The sequence below is a fragment of the Galeopterus variegatus genome, unplaced genomic scaffold, assembly GCF_000696425.1.
Source record: "Galeopterus variegatus unplaced genomic scaffold, G_variegatus-3.0.2 Scaffold6732, whole genome shotgun sequence".
In the NCBI taxonomy this organism is placed as follows: Eukaryota; Metazoa; Chordata; class Mammalia; order Dermoptera; family Cynocephalidae; genus Galeopterus; species Galeopterus variegatus.
The window spans coordinates 64178-83156 of NW_007732843.1; the positions used below are offsets into that span (position 1 = coordinate 64178).

At 41.7% G+C, this 18979-nt stretch overlaps 1 protein-coding gene across 1 annotated transcript in view; it reads right to left on the reverse strand.

Annotated features, from left to right (window-relative positions):
- Positions 1 to 15094, reverse strand: part of AGBL1 (ATP/GTP binding protein-like 1) — a 56869-nt gene extending 41775 nt beyond the window's left edge. The window contains exons 1-5 of the mRNA XM_008591182.1: positions 14892 to 15094; positions 8810 to 8975; positions 7790 to 7857; positions 3042 to 3158; positions 1439 to 2013 (exon numbers count right to left, since the gene is read on the reverse strand). Of these exons, the coding sequence (XP_008589404.1) occupies positions 1439 to 2013; positions 3042 to 3158; positions 7790 to 7857; positions 8810 to 8975; positions 14892 to 14918 (953 nt within the window). The 5' untranslated portion in view covers positions 14919 to 15094. The remainder of the gene's footprint in view (positions 1 to 1438; positions 2014 to 3041; positions 3159 to 7789; positions 7858 to 8809; positions 8976 to 14891) is intronic.
- Between the last annotated feature and the right edge of the window lie 3885 nt (positions 15095 to 18979).

Consider the following 18979-nt stretch of genomic DNA (forward strand, 5'->3'; position numbering starts at 1 on the left):
AAAAAAAAAAGGGAAATTTAGTAATGCCCCAACTTTGAGCTCAAAGGGTATAAACAACACTGCCCCTCTTTCCTTCTCTTCTTTATCAAGAAATAAAACTACACTGAGCAGTAGAAAGGTAGGAAGCAGTGATGTCAGATTTCAGTTAAGGGATTCTTGGCTTGAAGGGGAGTCTTGTCAAGAACATTTGGGCTAGGGGACTTTGGAGCTTGTCTGGATGAGTGAACATGAGGGTCCTTTGCACTGAAACTGTTTTGAAAGAGACTTTAGAACTATGAACTATTAGCATCCTCAAGGTTTGGGGGGCTGCCTTTGTGCTTTCGTGCTGTTTATATTCCTTGGGCTCTGTCTGCCCCAAAATGCTGAGGTCAATCTTCTGTTTGAGATATACCAATATCTGGGATATTTAGGTAAGAAGGAGGAAAGAAGCTCAGGAGGTCTTTCCGATTCTCTCTTTGAATTTCCAATCCAGATCACTTGGATGGAATAGGAGAAGGGTTGGGGGCAGAGCAAACACACAAGGTCTTGACTCAGAGAGAGGATGTTCTATCCATGAGTAAGATAGGACTAGACCAGCCCCTGTGGTGTGCCTCTCTGGAACTTGAGCATGAAAGATAATATACAGGAGTGAGATTAGAGATGTCAGCCAGAAGCCCAAGTGGGAGCAGCTCTTGGGATCCACCATCAGGAAAACATTTTGCTGATGAAATGGAAAATAAGTTAATGAAACTTTATGGTCTGCACACTTTGCTCCATTAACTTAGTATATACATACTCATTTTTTTTCCAGGGAAAAATTTTTTTCCTTGGATTTAGCAGTTTTTCATTCTAATCTTACTATGCTGGACTAAAGGAAAAGCTCCCTTTACTGCATTCTGGGAATAATCTCTCAACCAGTGTTTATGCCCTGGACAATGTGTCTTTTCCATTCCCTCCTCAGTGATGCAGCAAAACTATTCTTGAGACCAAACCAGAGCCTATCAGGTGGGACTGTGGAATGGAGGTACATCACCTCCTCTCTATTAGCAGAAGATCAGATATTAATTTTTAGTAAACAAGAAAGGAGAACACAAATCATTAGCTCTTGATTTTGATGAGAACCTTCCTTTGAGGAATGATCCCAATATTTGGAAAAACTAGATAATCTTTCCCTGTTGTAGTGGTTTGCAATGGATATGGGGAAGAAGTTGTATTAGAATCATCCAAGGAATTAATTTTCAGGAAATGCATGCCTATCACTACCCACATTTGATTCTGAAATATCCTAGTAAGAAGGCAAGCTTGTGTGTTTGTCAAAAGTTTCCCAAAGGGCTTTAACATGCTCCTGACTGATGCTCGCTTTCCTACACATAGCAGAATTATCTGTACAAACCATTCCACCTATAAAAATATTAAAGGAGAGAAAAAATACAGCTCCCTAGTCAGTAATTCCCATCACCTTTGGATTCCACGTTTGCGTTCCAACATGGACTGGGCAGAGGGAGGTGGGCAGTGTCCCCAGAAATCAGGAAATGCCATCATCTCGAAGTCCACCACAGATTTGGTTCTTCTGGCTTTGGACATATAGAGATAGGGATCATGGAAAGGGATGTGCTTGGGATGTGTCTGCAGAAGCTTATCTATTACTTCGACAGTTTCTCTTGGCCCAGTGGAACTGGAGAAGGAGGGATTCATCCTCGGGCAGGAAATCACATCTATATCCCAAGCATCCTCTTTCAGGGAAGCCTGAATGTCACAAAGTTTTTTTTCAAAAGAATCTATCCCAAGACCGTTGGACTGTACATTTTGGTATGAGTTCATTACAGGCCTTTTTTTGGAGGCTAGATGTGCCATGGACCTCCCCATCTTCACCATGCTCAGAAGGGAAGTCTGGACTGTGTCTTCTCTTTCTTGGCCCCAGGAGCTTCGGTCCTTATTCAAGCAATGCTGCTCTGATGAGGCAGCAGTTGGAATGTGGTGATGATTGACATATTGAGTCAAGTTCAAATCATCTCCAAATTTGGACTCCAGTTCCTTCAGGTTTAAAGTGGAAAAGAATATGTCAGTGTTTCCTTCCAGGTAGAGAATACAATTTGATCCCTGTCCTTACTCTCTGGGCACAGAGCTGAGCATAAATCCTATGAATTGGGAAGCTTTCCCAAGGTCAACCAAGGAAGTCTAACCTTCAAGAGTCAAATAAATGACAGAATCATAGAAACAAATTTGGAAGGAAATTTTGGTGGGTCTAGTACAATTGTATACAGTACATGAATGTCTTCTGCAGCACCCCCACTAAGTTACAGTCAGGTTGAACAACCTGATTTTAGGGGAACTTATTGCAACTCAAGGTGATGCCTTTCACTGCACCCCAAAGCAGTGCCTTTCATTTAAAGACAATTCTGATTACTTAAGAAACTTCTTCCTTACACTGAGCTGAAAGTTCCTTCCCTAAAACTTGTACCACTGATTTTCTGCTTTCTGGAGTGAAATAGAATAGATTAACTCCCTTCTCTACATGTGACTTCGCTTGTACCCTTAGATGTAGCCAAATTCATGATTTATTAAGAGCCATAGAAAATAACTGAACTCAAAAAGCAAGTCTAAAATATTGATAGCAGCAACTAGGTATTGGACTAACATCACAGGTCTAAGATTCCCAATTTGTTTCTACTGACCAAGAAAGCCTGGAATCAGGATGGCCACCTTTAGAAAGCCATCTAGGACAATTTTCCCACTTAGGCACAGAACAGTTAAATCATTATAAGTTTTCATGTGCTTTTTTCAGTGCCTGGGAGAAGGGCATATAGGTAGTGATGTGTGCCTTTGTTCTATTTCTATCCTAGGGGGAGGGTGTCAGATTGCAAGGCCCTTGCATGCATCCCAGCTTGGCCACCTTTTTCACATTTTTGCTTAAGCTTCTGCTTTTATCTCAGAAAGATTCCAGAAGCAGATAGCTAATGATGAGCAATGTTTTGCATCTAGACATGCCTGTTTGTCCTACCATGTTCTACAAAGAAACCATTGTGCACCACCAAGAAGCAGAAGTATGACGTATGTCCTACCTCAAAGCTGCAAGAGAGCTCAAGACACATTGCCTCATACTGCACCAGTTCCTCTTCAGGTCGGTCAGGACCAGGTTTGGAACTCAGCTTGTCCATGTCTGTTTCCAAGTCATCATCCTGCAATGGAATATTCATAGAACAGCTTACGATCAGGAAATCCACCCTGAGAAGCATCAAGACAAGATACATGTGTGCTTCTTCAGAATCTTAGGACAGAATCTTCAGAATCTTTCTTGCCTCCAAATTACAGCACTAGCCTATCCAGTGAAGAATTGAATGTGTTGGATTGTTTTTTTTTAATGAAAATAAAAAATACATACAACTTTTCTCAGCATTTATATCAATATTTATCAGTCATTATCAGAAATAAATAATAATTTATATAAAATGAAATGAACTATGTAAAAATAAAGCACGATATAAGAGAAATTGTCTCACCACCACTATCTTCAACAGGATTGTAATTATTGCTCTTATTCATCTGTCTTATTTGCCATTTAGGTTCTTCACTCTTTTCATAAACATTTAATGAGCAACTATTATGAGCAGGTACTCTTGTAGGTACTGAAGATTCAGTGATAATGGAACAAAGGTCCATGCTCCCATGGAATTTGCCTTCTAGTAAAAGATGGAAGACAGCAAATGGTAAAGCAAACAAATGAATAAGATCATTTCCAGCAGCTGTAAATGACCTGGAGATGAAGAAAGGGGGTGACAAGCCTGTGACTGAGACTGGGCCATGGGAGGCTGTTTAGATTGGGGGACCCATAAAGGCCTCACTAAGGAGGTAACACTTTAACTGAGCAAAGACTCAGGGAAAGGAATTACTAACAGAAGGAGCAGCTTAAATTTGCATACAGAAAGAAGGTGGCTGAACTATAGAAAATAAGAAGAAGATTGTAGGAGATGAGATTTAAGAAGGGATCAGGAGAGAGATTATATCAATCTTTATGGGACCTGGGGTGAAGTTTGTGTTGTCCTGCAAGAGGGGAGGGAAAGTGGCATTGATGAATGACTACAGCAGCTTTATCCCTTTGTACATTTAAAAGTTCACCAAGTCACCACCTGTCTTTTCTTCATTGGGATGGATAATCTCAAACCCTTTATTTTTTCTTCAATAGCATAACTTCATAATAGTTTAATGGCGATGGTGAGTCTCCTCTGAACATTTGTGTGTTTTCCAAAGGTAATAGAGTATTACAGAGAAAAGACACTAGGAATCAACCAGTTCAGTCTCTTCATCTTTCATATGCTAGACCATGTTTTCCTATTAAAATAGAGGATAAAAATCTACCATATGTTATAGAAGTATATTTGGTTAGTTTTTAAAAAAAAAAAATCTTGGCAGCCTGAAGGCCTAAATCAAATAAATGTGGAAAATAAATGCTTATATTCCTGATCTAGGGAAAAAAGAAAATGTGTATTCCATCTATCTTCTGTAATTATCCTCTAAATTTCAAATTAAAGAAAAGTAAAACCAATGAGTTTGATTTAATGGTATTTTCAGATACAATGCCTACCATGCCAAACTCCATAGCCTGGTACTGGAGAACCCATCACTTTTGTCCTTTGCAGCTTCATCTGTCAGTTCTTGCTTGTCTCCAGCCCCTCACTGCAGCCTCAGCCATGCCCCAGGGTGGTACCAATGGAAACACAACCTGGCAGACCATTGGGAAGAGTGTCCCCACCAGTGAGTAAGGTTGTGCTCCAACCAGTGTCCTTGGAGTGAAGAGTGTCATATAATCCATGAGCTGAAACCTAATTCATTCTATGTGTGACTGGGTGGCCCACTTAGCCTTAGAGCAAGGGTTAGCAAACTAGGGCACACTGCCTGTCTTTGCAAATAAAGTTTTATTGAAGTACACCCACATTCACTCATTTATATGTCATCAATAGCTGCTTTCTCAGTACAACAGCAAAGTTGAACAGCAGGGACAGAGACAATTTCTGGTCTTCAGAGGTCTGGAGCTTGGACTCTGAATTCGCAGGCACTTAGTTGGGTTCTCACATCTTTCTGTATTTCTTATAGATATAATCATACTTATCTAGGGATGGACCTTCTCTGTGTCCTCACAACAATCCAGACAATCCTTCACCATCTAGGATTCTGATATCTACCTAATCCAGAAAATGCTTTCTGGCACTTGCTCCTTAGATTGGACCTCTTAGATATTGACTTTTCCCTACCTCGGACTTGAGTTCACTGCCCCTTTGGTGGTGATGATTTGTACTCTAGTAGGAACAATCACTATGTTCACTAATCTGTGAACTCTCAAGATAAAAACTATGCTTCACTTGTTTTTGTGTCGTATCACCATCCCCAAGAACTTAGCATGCTGCCCTGTATACAGATCATACCCAAGAAAATACTTGAAAGAAATAAAAAATTAAAAAGGAGGGAATAGAAGGAGGAAAGGAAGGGAGGAAGGGAGGAAGGGAGAAAGGAAGGAAGGTCTTAAATTCACTCTGTCCATCCCCCTGTTCGGATCATACCCAAGAAAATACCTGAAAGAAATAAAAAATTAAAAAGGAGGGAATAGAAGGAGGAAAGGAAGGGAGGAAGGGAGAAAGGAAGGAAGGTCTTAAATTCACTCTGTCCATCCCCCTGTTCTTCAGAGTTTGTCCAAATCTAGTGTTCGTCTGCGTGAAGAAAAAAACATGACCAACATCTAGGCTGTATTTGTTGTGAATTTCTATTCTTATGTTGACCTTGACAGTTTTCAATCAAGGCACAGCACCTGATTTTTCACTTTCCAGACCCTGTGCAGATAAAAGTTACCTTTAGTCATTCTTCCTAAGAGGCTGGTCCCAATTATTAGCTAAAATTTTCAAATGAGAAGGCCACAGGTTAAAGGTCTGGCTCAGTTCTGTGACCGGAAGTGAAATATGCCTGGCTTCTTGCCCACATCTCTGGGAACACCAAGTAAAAACCAGTTTGCTGGAGCACCAGTTCCCCTGCTTTTGTTGTACCCTGTAACCAAACCCTGATTCTAATGTTCCTCTGTTTCTTTACGAGTCATGCTCACACACTGACTTTTCATCTTCTCCTTGGCTTGAAAGCTGTTGATGAATGCTTCCAGGCCCTTGCCAATTTGTCTTGAGCTTCTTTCCCAGCTGGGTTTGTTTATTTGTTAGGTTCCACCACACCTCATGCCAGCATCCTCTGCAGAGTTAGGACTAAGGAGAGTATCTGAAAGCCCTCCCTCCCATGCTGTGTGAAGTCAAGCACTGTCATGCACCTTGTCCCTCTGCATCAGATACAAGAGGCGACTGACACTCTGCACCAGACATTCAGTTATCAAACAGCAGGCAAGAGGGGAGGGAAAGTGGCATTGACGAATGACTGCAGCAGCACAGCATTATTCAAATAATTCAACACGTACTCCATAAGCCTCCACCACCAAGCCATGGCAGAGAACCAATTTGCTACCGATGACTTCAAAAATGATTCTATTTATCAACGAAACTCTGAGAACACTAGACTGTCAATAGCAGTCTAAACCTAGAGGTGTAGCTAAGTGGTAGTTCCTATATGTCTGCTACTACCATCAACAAGGTGAGTGATTATCATAATATGGAACTCAAAAGTCTCCTCCTATATAGGAGAGGAAAAAGAAGGAAGGAAGCCTTTTTCAAATTCTTGGTTTTATCCCCAGGAATGTCACAAAAAGTAGCATTTATTTCTGAGACTTTTTACAGATGACAAAATTAAGGAGCCATAATTTGAATGAATTTATCCGAATCCATGTCCACCAACAGAAATGAAAACAGAATTATAATTCATAGATAAATTATTATTCTAGAGCAGTGGTCCTCAACTAGGAGTGATTTTGGCAATTCCTAGAGACATTTTTAGTTCATAACTTGGGTGCAAAGGGTGAGTGCTACTGGTATCTAGTGGGTAGAGGTCAGGGATGCTGCTAAATACATTACGATGCACAGGACAGTCACTCACAGCTAAGAAGTATCCAGTCAAAGTGCCAATACTGTCAAAGTTTAGAAACCCTGTTGTAGAAAAACAATCAGTAAACTGGGTCTCACTTCCTGTTTTCTTAAATAAAGTTTTATTGGAACTCAGCCATGCCCATCAATTTATATATTGTCTATGACTGTTTTTGTGCCACAAAAGCAAAGCTGAGTAGTTGTGATGATGACAATGACTGTATGGACCACAAAACCTAAAATGATTACTACCTGATGACCTCTGCTCCATAGCATAGGCCATTATGGGATAGGGATCAAGAAGCAACACTTCCCTGCTAGTCAGGCTGTGCACCATGCAAATTTAGGGAGAACAATTGACACAGACTCTGATGTAAATGGAAATGTGCACTGCAGCAGCCCTATGCAGAGTGGGCAGACAAGAAGAGTGATTTATGAGGATACGTGAGATCTACTAGAAAGTTTCCTGGAAAATCTTGCCATAGTCTCACGCACACTTATTAAATATACCAACTCTAAGCATTAAGTGTCTACCTAAGGCTCATCCTGATGGAGTAATAGTGTCTTGATAATGGATAGCCCCTGACTTTACAAGGAGACATTGTACTAGACTACCAAGATAAAAACAACAACCTGGAAATTAATAACAGTAGCTGTCATTTATTAAGCATCACAGTCACTGGAGTGGTGGTACTAAAGCAAGTCCCTAAAATTTACACTGGTCTTGGGCAAACATGGGAAGCGATCTTTTCGTTTGTATGATGTGAATATGGAGGTAATTAGAAACAAGGGCTGGTTGTACCCACCTCCTCTTTCACATCTTCAGAATCTGAATCTTTGTCCACCTTTTCATCACCATCATCTTCAAAATCCTCTGGGTGGGGAAAAAAAGCAGGTGAAATGAGTGAGGGTTCCCCCTTTCCCTGGGATTCAGACTTCCACCACACAGCAGTCAGTACTTCTTTCTCTCGTAAGGGCCCATTACTAAGTGCACAATATCTCATCACGTTCTAATGCTTACTGCTGCATGTCAATGGTGTGCACATGGACACATGGGAGCGCTGTATCATGAAGTCGAAATTGATGTCTCACATTAAGTGCAAAATAAGTGCAGAACAAAATGGCACATGAATACCACTCAGCATGCTCCCACCCAAGTTAGAGGTATTTATGCAACAAACATTGCCAAAGTTTAGAGACTGCATACATATAAAATTTGTTATAACTTAGATAACACCTTGATTGAGTTTATAATTTTTAAATGAACGAACTTATTTAAAACTAAAGTCCATAGAAAGCACTCAGTGCCATTTTCACGAAATTATGCCTACGGAAAATCTGTTCCATGGTAGGAAGATGGGGTTGAAAAGCACTAGAATCTTTTGACAGTAAGATCTTCCTGGAGATTAAATAATCATACTTTCCAACATTCCAATATGACTAGCATGGGATTGTAAATAGCAAGTGTTTTACTTCAATTTCATCCTTAGGGAAAATTAATTTCACAACCAGTCAGTACAGTGGAGAGACTCGATCATGGGACTGTGAATAGATTTTTTTTTAATTAGCTGAGATGATTGTACAGGCATTTGATAGCTACCAGGCAAAGCAGCAACAGCTAATAACTAAGGAAAAAATAAGTGAGCTTGGTATTTGTTCAGGCTGCTTATGAAAAAAACTGCCCTTTCATACATATCTCTAATTACCTTATGAGATAATCATGGTTGACCCATAAAACGACAGGTTCTACTTTCACCCATGTTCCTTGGACTTATTTCCAAAATGCAAAAATTCATCTTAAAGCTCATAGTTACCCACTTATTTACCTTCAGTTAGAACATGTGGAGGCTCAGAGGTGATGCTCCCAGGGACCGGGAAGGCATAAGCACTGCTGGCTGTGGCCAGGGGAAGTGGACTCTTAGGGTAGCATTGCCTCAGGATCTGAAGCACGGCAGAGGTGATGGGCTCCATGCTCTTGTCATCCAGGCAGCTCTGAGCAAAGGCAAGATGGTATCAGACACTGATGTTTAGGTACAGTTCCCTTGCTGTAACAGTATTTCAATTAATGAATTGCACATAACCTAGATGGACAGTGAACGGTCAAATTTGAACTTTCTAATGTACAACCTGCATTTTTACTTCTCCTTCGTAGCTCATATGTTATTGGAATTAATTTAATCTGAAAATAGACTTAAACTTCTTTCAAGGATACTCAAGATGTTGTCCAGGATAGCTGGGGGAAGAAGATGTGAGCATCTCCCTTCAGCCATCCACTTGTCATTGTGAATTGTGGCCTAAGTTAAGGAATGAGTAGCTGAAGTAATGGAAGTCTTGCTGCTCTCTTTCAACTATTATCTGCAGAGAAAATGTAAAGGAGAAAGGTAACATGAAATCAGAAGAAAAGACTACGTGACTCTCAAGTACCTAAGTTAAATAACATGCCTCTTCTCAAAGCCTACATACAGTGTTGATCCCTCTTGGCATCTGCCTAAAGCAAAGAAAAATTGGATTTGCAGATGTAACATTTTGATACAGATGGAACATGACAAGACCCCTCTTTGAAAACACTGTGAAAAATATAAGAACAAGCTTGCTAAATTGAGAGAGAGTTGGGTATAGGTTGATACCTCTTTGGCAAAAACAACCATTTTCTTCAGTTTTTTAGTAAATGTTTTGCCTACGAACTTGGTGCAGAAAGTAGCCTGATGTGAGCTCCAATGTGCTATTCCTAAAGGGTGCAGCAAGCTCTGAGCCCAATAAGCCATAGCAGTAGATGTGGTGGATGCTGGGTCCCCACCACAGGGCAGCGTGAATGTCTATGATGCTGCCACACTACGTACCTCCAGGCACACATTCTAGGTAGCTCCACAGGAAAGAAGATGGACAAGAAAGATTTTAATAAAAATTTAGCCATGAATTCAAGCTACTCACATGACTTCAAAATACAAGTAAGCCAACTTTCAAAACAGAAATGTCTTAATACAATCAAAAATGCTATCTCCCAGTGTGCTCAAGTGGTACCAACCAGGTGTCCTGAACCAACAGCCTCAGTACACACAGTAGGAAACACTCAGTGGAGAATGAATTAGTTCAAACTATTTCATCCCTTGCCCTGTTCAAATGGCCTTGTGTTTAGTGAAAAGTTGTTAGTACTGGAAAAAGAGAAAACTGAGTGTAGAGGAGGAAAAGAGACAGTGAAGTATATGGCCGACCAGAGGAAATGTTTTGAGCTCCAACCTTGGCAGAAATAGAGCCAAGTCCAAGCCAGAAAACTCAGTCAAAAATGCCAAAAAATCATTTTGGAACCCAGGTATGTCTGAGATTGTCTTTGATGGTGATAAAGAGGGTAATATTTTTTACTTTGCTGGGATGGTTCAGGGGGAAAGGGAGTGAAAGGATGAAGACAAGCCCAAGTGTCCTGAGAGGTTGGACGACACCATGAACTGCATTTGGGGGATGAACGGGGGTATTAAGATCTACAGAAACCAAGGCATTAGGGATAATGCTACAATAAGTGTCTGCTACACTCTGGGGGAAATACTTATGAATTTAAAAATGATCCTTGGTTCCAAGGTAACAGAAATCTCTAGATCCATTTGTCAACATGTCCCTAGTGCTAATGGATAGGTGCTGCATAGGGCTTGGACTGAGGTGAGGTAAATGAGGTGCCCGGGAAGCACAATGTAAAGCATCCCACACTCTCGGGCTCCTACATGTGCAGGGTTGGCACCTGTGCTGTATATCATAAGATGGCAAGACTCCAAGAGATAGGATCTCTGCAGACAAATGTCTCAGCACTGGGGACAGAGGTGAGATTTTTAGGCTCCCTTTTCCCATCACTCCCAATGATACACCTGCCATTTGGAAGGAATGATGAAATATGAAATATGATAAAACATTCAGTGCTTTGTCACAGTGAACATTGTTGAGTTAGCTTTGAGATAGTAAATATCCTGCTTCCATGATACATAGGCAAAATAAAGTAACAGCAAATAGCTCAGATTCTGGAGCCAGACTACGTGAATTCACATCCTGGGCTGATGATTACTAACCGCGTAACCCTGGCAACTAGAGACACCTCTCTGTGCCACAGTTTCCCCGTCTGTAAAGCGGCAATAGTAACAGGACCTGTCTCACAAGGTTGTGTGTGAATTAAACGAGTTAAAGTAGGCAGAACACCCAATAATAAGGACCTGGGATGCGCTAGCTAGTGGGATCTCAGGAGGCATCGTAAAGTTCATAAAATCTAGTAAGAATCTGCAAGTGGATCCTAGGAGTCCACTGCTTCTCAGGGCAGAGTCCTAGAAATAATCCTCATAATAACAAAGTGAGACATTTTAGTGGATAAGGATTCTTACTAAGAGTCAGAAGTCCCGGGCTTAAGATCTAGTTCTACTTCTAATTAGTCAAAGCCATCCGCGTCCCCCGCCTGAGCTCCCACGCAGAGTCCTAGAAATAATCCTCATAATAACAAAGTGAGACATTTTAGTGGATAAGGATTCTTACTAAGAGTCAGAAGTCCCGGGTTTAAGATCTAGTTCTACTTCTAATTAGTCAAAGCCATCCGCGTCCCCCGCCTGAGCTCCCACAAACAGTCTAACTCCTCCTCCTATCCTCCTAACGCTCCCTCCTCCCCATTGTGTGCTCTGATAATCTCCTCTCCAGTGGCAGCCAGAATGGTCCCTTAAAAGCATAAATCAGTTTAATGGGCATAGAGTTTCAGTTTTTCAAGATGAAAAGAGTTCTGGAGATGGATGGTGGTGATGGTTGTACGGCAGTGTACTTAACACTACTGGACTGCACACGTACAAAGAGTTAAGATGGTGACTGTTACATTATATGCATTTTACTACAATTAATTTCAAAATTTTAAGTGAAAAAATATAAAGCATAAATCGTGACGCAGGTCACTTCCCTGCATCAAATCCGATAGAAATACAATCTGAATTCCTTTTCACGGCCTAGAAGCTCTATGTGATCTGCACCCCCACGCCCATCTCTCTATCTCATGCTTTCCTTCCCCCTTCATTGTACCTGCTTAAAATCTGGTGGAAATAAAACCAAATTTCTTATCATGGTTCAGGAAGCTCCAAATGCTCCATCCCTGCCTGTGTCTCAAATTCAACTCACACCTTCCTCCCATGGCTCACCATGTCTCTGCCATGCCGGCTTCTCTGTTCCTTAAGCGGGCCCCGCCTCCCACCCTACCCCCTTACCTGAGGGCCTTTGCCATTCTCCTACTCTGCCTTCCACTATAGTTTCCTGAGGAAGATGGGCTTTTCATCACCTTGATCTTTGAACCCCCTACATAACCTAGCCCCAATACCTTTAACAAAGCAAGAGCTCAGAAACCTTCACTGAACAAATAGTAAGTGATCTCAGGCCCATCTGGCCTCCAGGGTATCTAGCTCCTGATTCCAAGTTGGTAACATTCCCTTTAGGATTCATTTCTTCCTTCTACAGACCTGCAATGCTGCAGTAACTGGCCCTGTTGCACAGAGAAGGTCCTGATATATCAAGGGTCGGCCTGCCACTCTTTCTGAGCAAATAATGGGAGCTGTGACTTTTAAAAGGCTGTATCACTGCTTGTTCTAGTGGTTCTCAAAGTGAGGCACCCAGACCAGCAGCATCAGCATTACCTGAAAATTTGCTAGAAATGCAGAATCTAGTGTCTTACCTCAGACTTCAGACTGACTGAATTAGAAACTCTGGGGGTGGGGTCTAGCAATCTGTGCTTTAACAAGCTCTCCAGGTGATTCTGACGTATGCTCAAGTTTGAAAACCACAAATTTTAGCAACTGTTTAGGTCTCTTAAGCTATTGTAGTTCCAAGAGCGGTCCCTTTATCTGATTATTTCACACAGGTTTGTTCCTTCTGTGATTATCTATTTCTCCAAATTGAGAACTATCTCATACTGTTTCAGGGCATCCTTGTAAAGGTTCTTCTTTTTTAAGAACCTTAAATTCAAATTGTCATCCTTCCTTCTTCCTCATGCAAAGCTCCAACAAGATTCCATTATATCACATTGCTTCCTTGCTGCCTTATGGACAGTCTCTGCCTTTGAATGTTTAGATGTTTAGAGAATCTTTGCAAGGATGGGTGACCCAGGAAACAAAGAGGTGTGGTCACCAAGAGAGAGACACTGAAAGCAGTAACCCCAGCAGAAAGGCAGAGAACAGTACGATGGAAAGGCTGTGGGGAGGACTCAAAAATAGCTTTCTCAATCAGTCTCATGCCCAACAGGTTTGTAATGACATCATAAACAGTAAAAACAGTATAGGACAGTGGTTTTCAAAGAGTGATCCCCCGACCAGCAGTGTCTGCACCACTTAGGAACTTGTCAGAAATACAAATGTTCAGACTCCAGCCAGACCTGCCAGATCAGAAACTCTGAGGATGGGGTTCAGCAAGCTTTGCTTTAATGAGCCCTCCAGGTGACTCTGGTGTGAGCTCAACTCGGCACTGCCGGAGCAGTGAGCGAAAGCAGGGACTCTCAGGGGAGACTACCAGATTCAGATCCTGGCTCCAACATGTAACAGCTCTGTGTACTTGGGCAAATTACTTGACATTTGTGTGCCTCAGTTCCTTCATCTGTAAAATGAGGATAATAACAAAGGCTACATCAAAAACTTTTTAAAATGTCAAAATTGCAGAGTTTAAGTCAGCCATGAGCCATAGTAAGAGCTCAATACCAAGTAGCTGTCCTCTTCTTCTTCTGCTGCTGCTGCTACTGCTTCATTGTCATTGTCATCACCATCATTGTCATCACCATCCTCAGCAGCAGTGGTAGCAGCAGCAGCAGCAGCAGCAGCAGTAGCAGCAACGTCACCATCATCATTATCATCATCATTTGGGAATAGTGAATGAAATAACATCACCGGACCCAAGGTTCCTGAGCTGGCCATCCAGTGACCCCCATGCCTTCTCCAGCAGGATGGAAGGAGGGCTACAGAAGCTCAAGCTCCAGCACAGCTGCAAGGGCATCTGCGCTCACAGCACGCAGCCCAGGTCTGGGAGGCTACTCAACACTGCCTATGATTCTGCCAGAAGAGAATAGCAGGCCACTTGATTCTAACCCAGGATAGCACATCTACCATCTGAAAGGATCATTTTCCAAAAACAGGAGAATGTCAAATGTCAGACTTTGCACATAAACTTGATAACATCTCCTCTAGGAGAACACACTATTTAAAAGACTGGAAGCTAAAGGGGGAGTGGTGGGAATGGAAAATCCAGCCCCCTGAACTTTTCGTGCATACATTCTACACATGCTTCCAGGTGACAGCCTTAGTGTGTCATGGCCTATGTATCAGCACAGTCTCACAGACCCTGCCTGAGCTACATTTTCATATAATACCAATAGATATTATAATATGGGCTGGAGAAATCTCACTACCATGTACAGATTCTGCCTCCACTCTCATCCTACTTCCATGCTCAACAGCAATTGGAGGCTGGAAGCTTGTCGTAAATTTGCTTAATTAAACAAGTGAGGTCTTCATTGGTCTGCTGAAGAACAGCTTCTAAGACCCCGTGTACAGGCTCATAGCCCCTCGGATGCCTGGGCTTCCACTTTGTATTTTCTCCACTGTCTTCCTATCTTAGATGTGTACACTGAGATCACCACTTTCTTCCTTTATTGTCCTTCTAATTGTTAAAGTTAGCAGTCTTAACCACCACACCATGCTGCACCTCTGATAGTGTGTATGCAATAAATATATAATGAATAAATGAGTGAATCATTGCATGAGTGAGTGAATGGGATTTGAACTCAGAACAGCTGCCCGTTGTGGACAGCAAGAAATGTATTGAGGTTTTCCCAGCTCTGTTCAGGATGATTCCTACATGACAGACTTTAGGAATCATCCAGGTGACATCCAGCTGCACAGGGAATCTGGTGCTGACTACCTGCATGGTGCTGAAGAGGATCTCCATGCCCTGGGCTGCAAGGAAGGCCTCCCTGCCAGACCGGAGGCTCGTGATGTGCTGGAGGCAGAGCAGCAGCCCCTGACGGATCAGCACGTAGGCATTAGCTGTATCGTGGCTCTGCCAGTCCTGGTGCAGCCTGAGCAAGATGGTGATGTAGCCTCTGTTCACCGCCCTGCGTCTGTTGGACTCTGAAAACATGGAAAAGGCCATGTCAATCGCAGGTTCTCCAGGGCCACACCTGGCTGAGAATGTCCCAGTGTATCTCCCACAAGATATTTATTAATCATAAAGGGAATGATAATAACTTTTCGGCATAGAAAACTGTCAGATGTCACCTTAACCAAGTGATCAAAGTCAACATCACTAGTAACAGGACAAATTGTCATCATGTGCCCCTGATATGAGGCACTGAGAAAGACACAGCATCACTTCTGTGATATTCCTGCCAAAAACCCATAACCCAAATTTAATTATGAGGACAATCAGCAAATCCAGAACAGAATGAGGGACATGCTACAAAATATCTGACCTATACTCTTCAAAAGGTTCAAGGTCATGAAAAGCAAAAAATAAAATAAAGTAAAATAAAATAAAAAGACTGAGGAACTGAGGCTAAAAGAAACCAAAAGGACATGACAGCTAAGAACAATATATAATTACATTTAGATCCCGGGCCAGAAAACAAATTTTTCTTTTGCTATAAAAAGCATTAGTGGCGCAATTAGTAAATTTTAAATAAGGTCTGTAGATTAGCTAATAGTAGTATATCAATGTTTATTTTCAGATTTTGATAAACACCTGTGGTTTTGTAACAGAATATCCCTCTTTTTGGGAAACTCACAATTGGAGTGTGTGAAAGTCTGTAACTTACTCTAAGAAAAAAATAGTAATAGGGTGCATGTGGGAGACAGAGAGAGAGAAATTGCCATCAGATTTCCATTCTTCTTTCCTGAATATCAGCGAAACTAGGATATTGTCATTTGGGTTGAGCAATCTACAAAGTTGGGTGAAGAGAAGACTCTGAGTGAGACGTAATATCTCAAAGGCTGCCATGTGGAAGAGCTGCATTGGGTATTTTTCCTAAAAAGAGTGGGAACTAGTTTGATGAATAATCAAGGAGTTATAATACACCTTGACTTAATATAGTTATTGCCTTGGTATCCACTTTTAGGCCTGACTTAAGTTGCTTGAAACCCATCACCTTCGTACCCAACACCTTTGACCTAGTGAAACCTTCCTCTCGCCATGTGGTTGTTGGAGATATGGCCTCCCAACACATGCCACAGCTGCCAACCATGATAAAACCTAACAGCCAACATCAGAGTCATGTAAATAAGTGTCCCTCTTTATGCATGTTTTCTTTAAACTAGCCAATCTGCAACATCCAGGGATCATACCACGTCCCTCGCTGCTACCTCCAGACCTCTCATGGACCCCTGTGGGCAACCCCTTCTCTCGTGGCTCTGTGAGTAATAAAACACTTCTGTTACCTCCTGTGTCTTCTCATGCCACCTCCTCTGTGTCTCACCTGACCCACACACCCCACCCTAACTTTCCCCCTGGTCAGGGCTCTCCTAAAGAGTGTCCATCTTGTCTTACAGCCACTCTCAAAAGAGAGCACTCAAGAGTAAGTGAGATAAAAGTCATAACACAAGAATTTGGCTCAGTCTGGGAAAGGAATTCCTCCTAGTCAAGGCTATTCAACAAGAGGATGGGCTCCATGTGGTAGTAAACAACCAGGCATGGCAAACGTTCCGGTTGGAAGTCCACCCAGCAGGGATGTCATATGGGGCTCCCTTATGTCTGACAGAGAGTTGTAATAGAGTGCTTTTAGGGTTCCCTTCCACTCTTTATCACTGTGATTTCTCTGTTTTAGTTGCAGATTCCTAGCTGAGACCTCCCATGAGACTCTATATTAAGAATCTAATTGTCTAAGATACGGTTTAAATTCTCTTTGAAGAAACACAGGAAGAAATATAATCTAAGAATCCTCTCTCAACAGTTAATATATGCTAATTTTCAGATTGAACTCCCTGGGCTACAGGGTCAATGGACAAATGTGTACCAGACCCACCCAGTAGATGGCTGGTTATCTCAGCTCCTACAGACTACATGCATTGCAGGGCTCCGGCTGGCTGACTAGCAACAACAAATGCCCAAATTTTGCAGTTCTCTCTCACTATTACTTTTCTCCAATTTCCAAATCATTCACACTGGTTTATGATACAATATGTGCTCCTGCCCGAGTGTGTGGGAGGGAAATCCCCTGAGCTGTAATCACATAAGCAAAATTTCTACTCAAGTCAGATTTTTCCCTAAGACCATGTAAGTGCACATGAATGCAAAAAAATAACATGGAAATTCAGTGCTATATTCCAGAGGGTTTTTTTCATAACATTAATGAAACTCTTTCCCCGCCCCCGCTTGTTTATCAAATTCTAAATTGTCAGGCTTGACTAAGCCCCACTGAGATTTTTGATCCATTTGTGCAGTTGATTTTACTTTCTTCTCTTTTTACATTTCATTCAGCCATGACCCTGAACTAAGAATGATGAGCTTTATTCACCTGGAGACGTGTTTGTGGAAGGTTTAAATCGCCTTCATTACCTCTTTTAATGAATTATGCTTTTCTACATTTCATTCAGCCATGACCCTGAACTAAGAATGATGAGCTTTATTCACCCGGAGACGTGTTTGTGGAAGGTTTAAATCGCCTTCATTACCTCTTTTAATGAATTATGCTTTTGTACCAAAAATATTTCTCTCCTTGGTTGGTCCCAGCCACTGTACCAAAAATATTTCTCTCCTTGGTTGGTCCCAGCCACAAAGCACGAGAGTTCTTTACTGCTTAAATGAGGTTTCAGCCTATCCAATATCTGATGTTTAAAAGAAAATTGAGGATTAAGTAGAAGGTATTAAAGGAAAGTATTGCCTGCTAAAAAGATGCCAGAATGGAAAACACAGTTCACAGAGGCCCCGTGGGCAGTGCAAAGTTAAGGATTTTGTCTTCTATCTATTTTAAGGGTATGAGACTGATAATATGTTATCCTGATGACCTTCATCCACTACTCTTTTGGCGGGGGAGGGAGGTAATGGGAAAAAAATCTTTAATTGTCTGAGGCAAAAATCCCTTATCAAATCCCAATGATTTTATTCATGATTTCCTGTTAAGCCCCAACAAGCAGTCATGTTTACTAACATCTAAAATAGCTAAACCTCCTTCCCCCGACCCTACATTGGTCAATCTTTCTCTGAGAACGGCTTGGGAAGTTTTGCAAAAGTCGATATGTATCTAAAACCCAACAGAAAGAGATTCATCAAACTGAGGAAGAGCAATGTGGAGAAGAGCCAAAAAATGAAGTGAGGGTCACCAAGATCAGCAGCTGAGAGGCATTCTAGAAGACCCCAGAGGAAAACACTGCTTCTCAGAGCCAGGGCAAATATAAAGCAGAAAATGCGGGTTTTCAATACTGCTCTGGCTGAGCTTGGAGTCTGGGGGTGGGAGGGGACGCCAAGTCCCCAGACCCTCTTCGGAACAAGCCAGCTCCTCTTTAGTCTATTTACATAAATGGTTTCCTTCTAAGATTTTCTTGTGCAAAAAAAAAAAAAAAAATTCCTGTTTCTTTCTTTATTTATTTTTTTAAATTTCCTAAGTAGATTGGTGTCTTTTAAACTCGTAGGAGGATGGGGATGGGATGCACAAAGAGGACTTCTGAGGGTCTTTCATTTTAAAACCCCACCCCCAACCGCAAAGCCACCTTAAAGGCATTCTCCCGGCTTCCTTGGTGACCCCTCCTACATCAGCCCCTCCCTGTCAACCTCCTGCAGAGGTCTTTTTTGGTCAGCTTTCCTTTGGCAAATCCATGGGCAACAGGGAATTTATTTTTGTCCTCACCTCCAAGTTACTCTCTCATATTCTCCTGTTTCTACTGATCTCTTCAGGTTATATCCTCCCAGGGTCTCACTTGTGACTAATTCTCAGTCTGAAATGTGATCTAATAACGTCCTTATCCTTACCCCACGCATTTCTTTTTTTTTTTTTTTTTTTTTTTTTTTTTTTTTTTTTC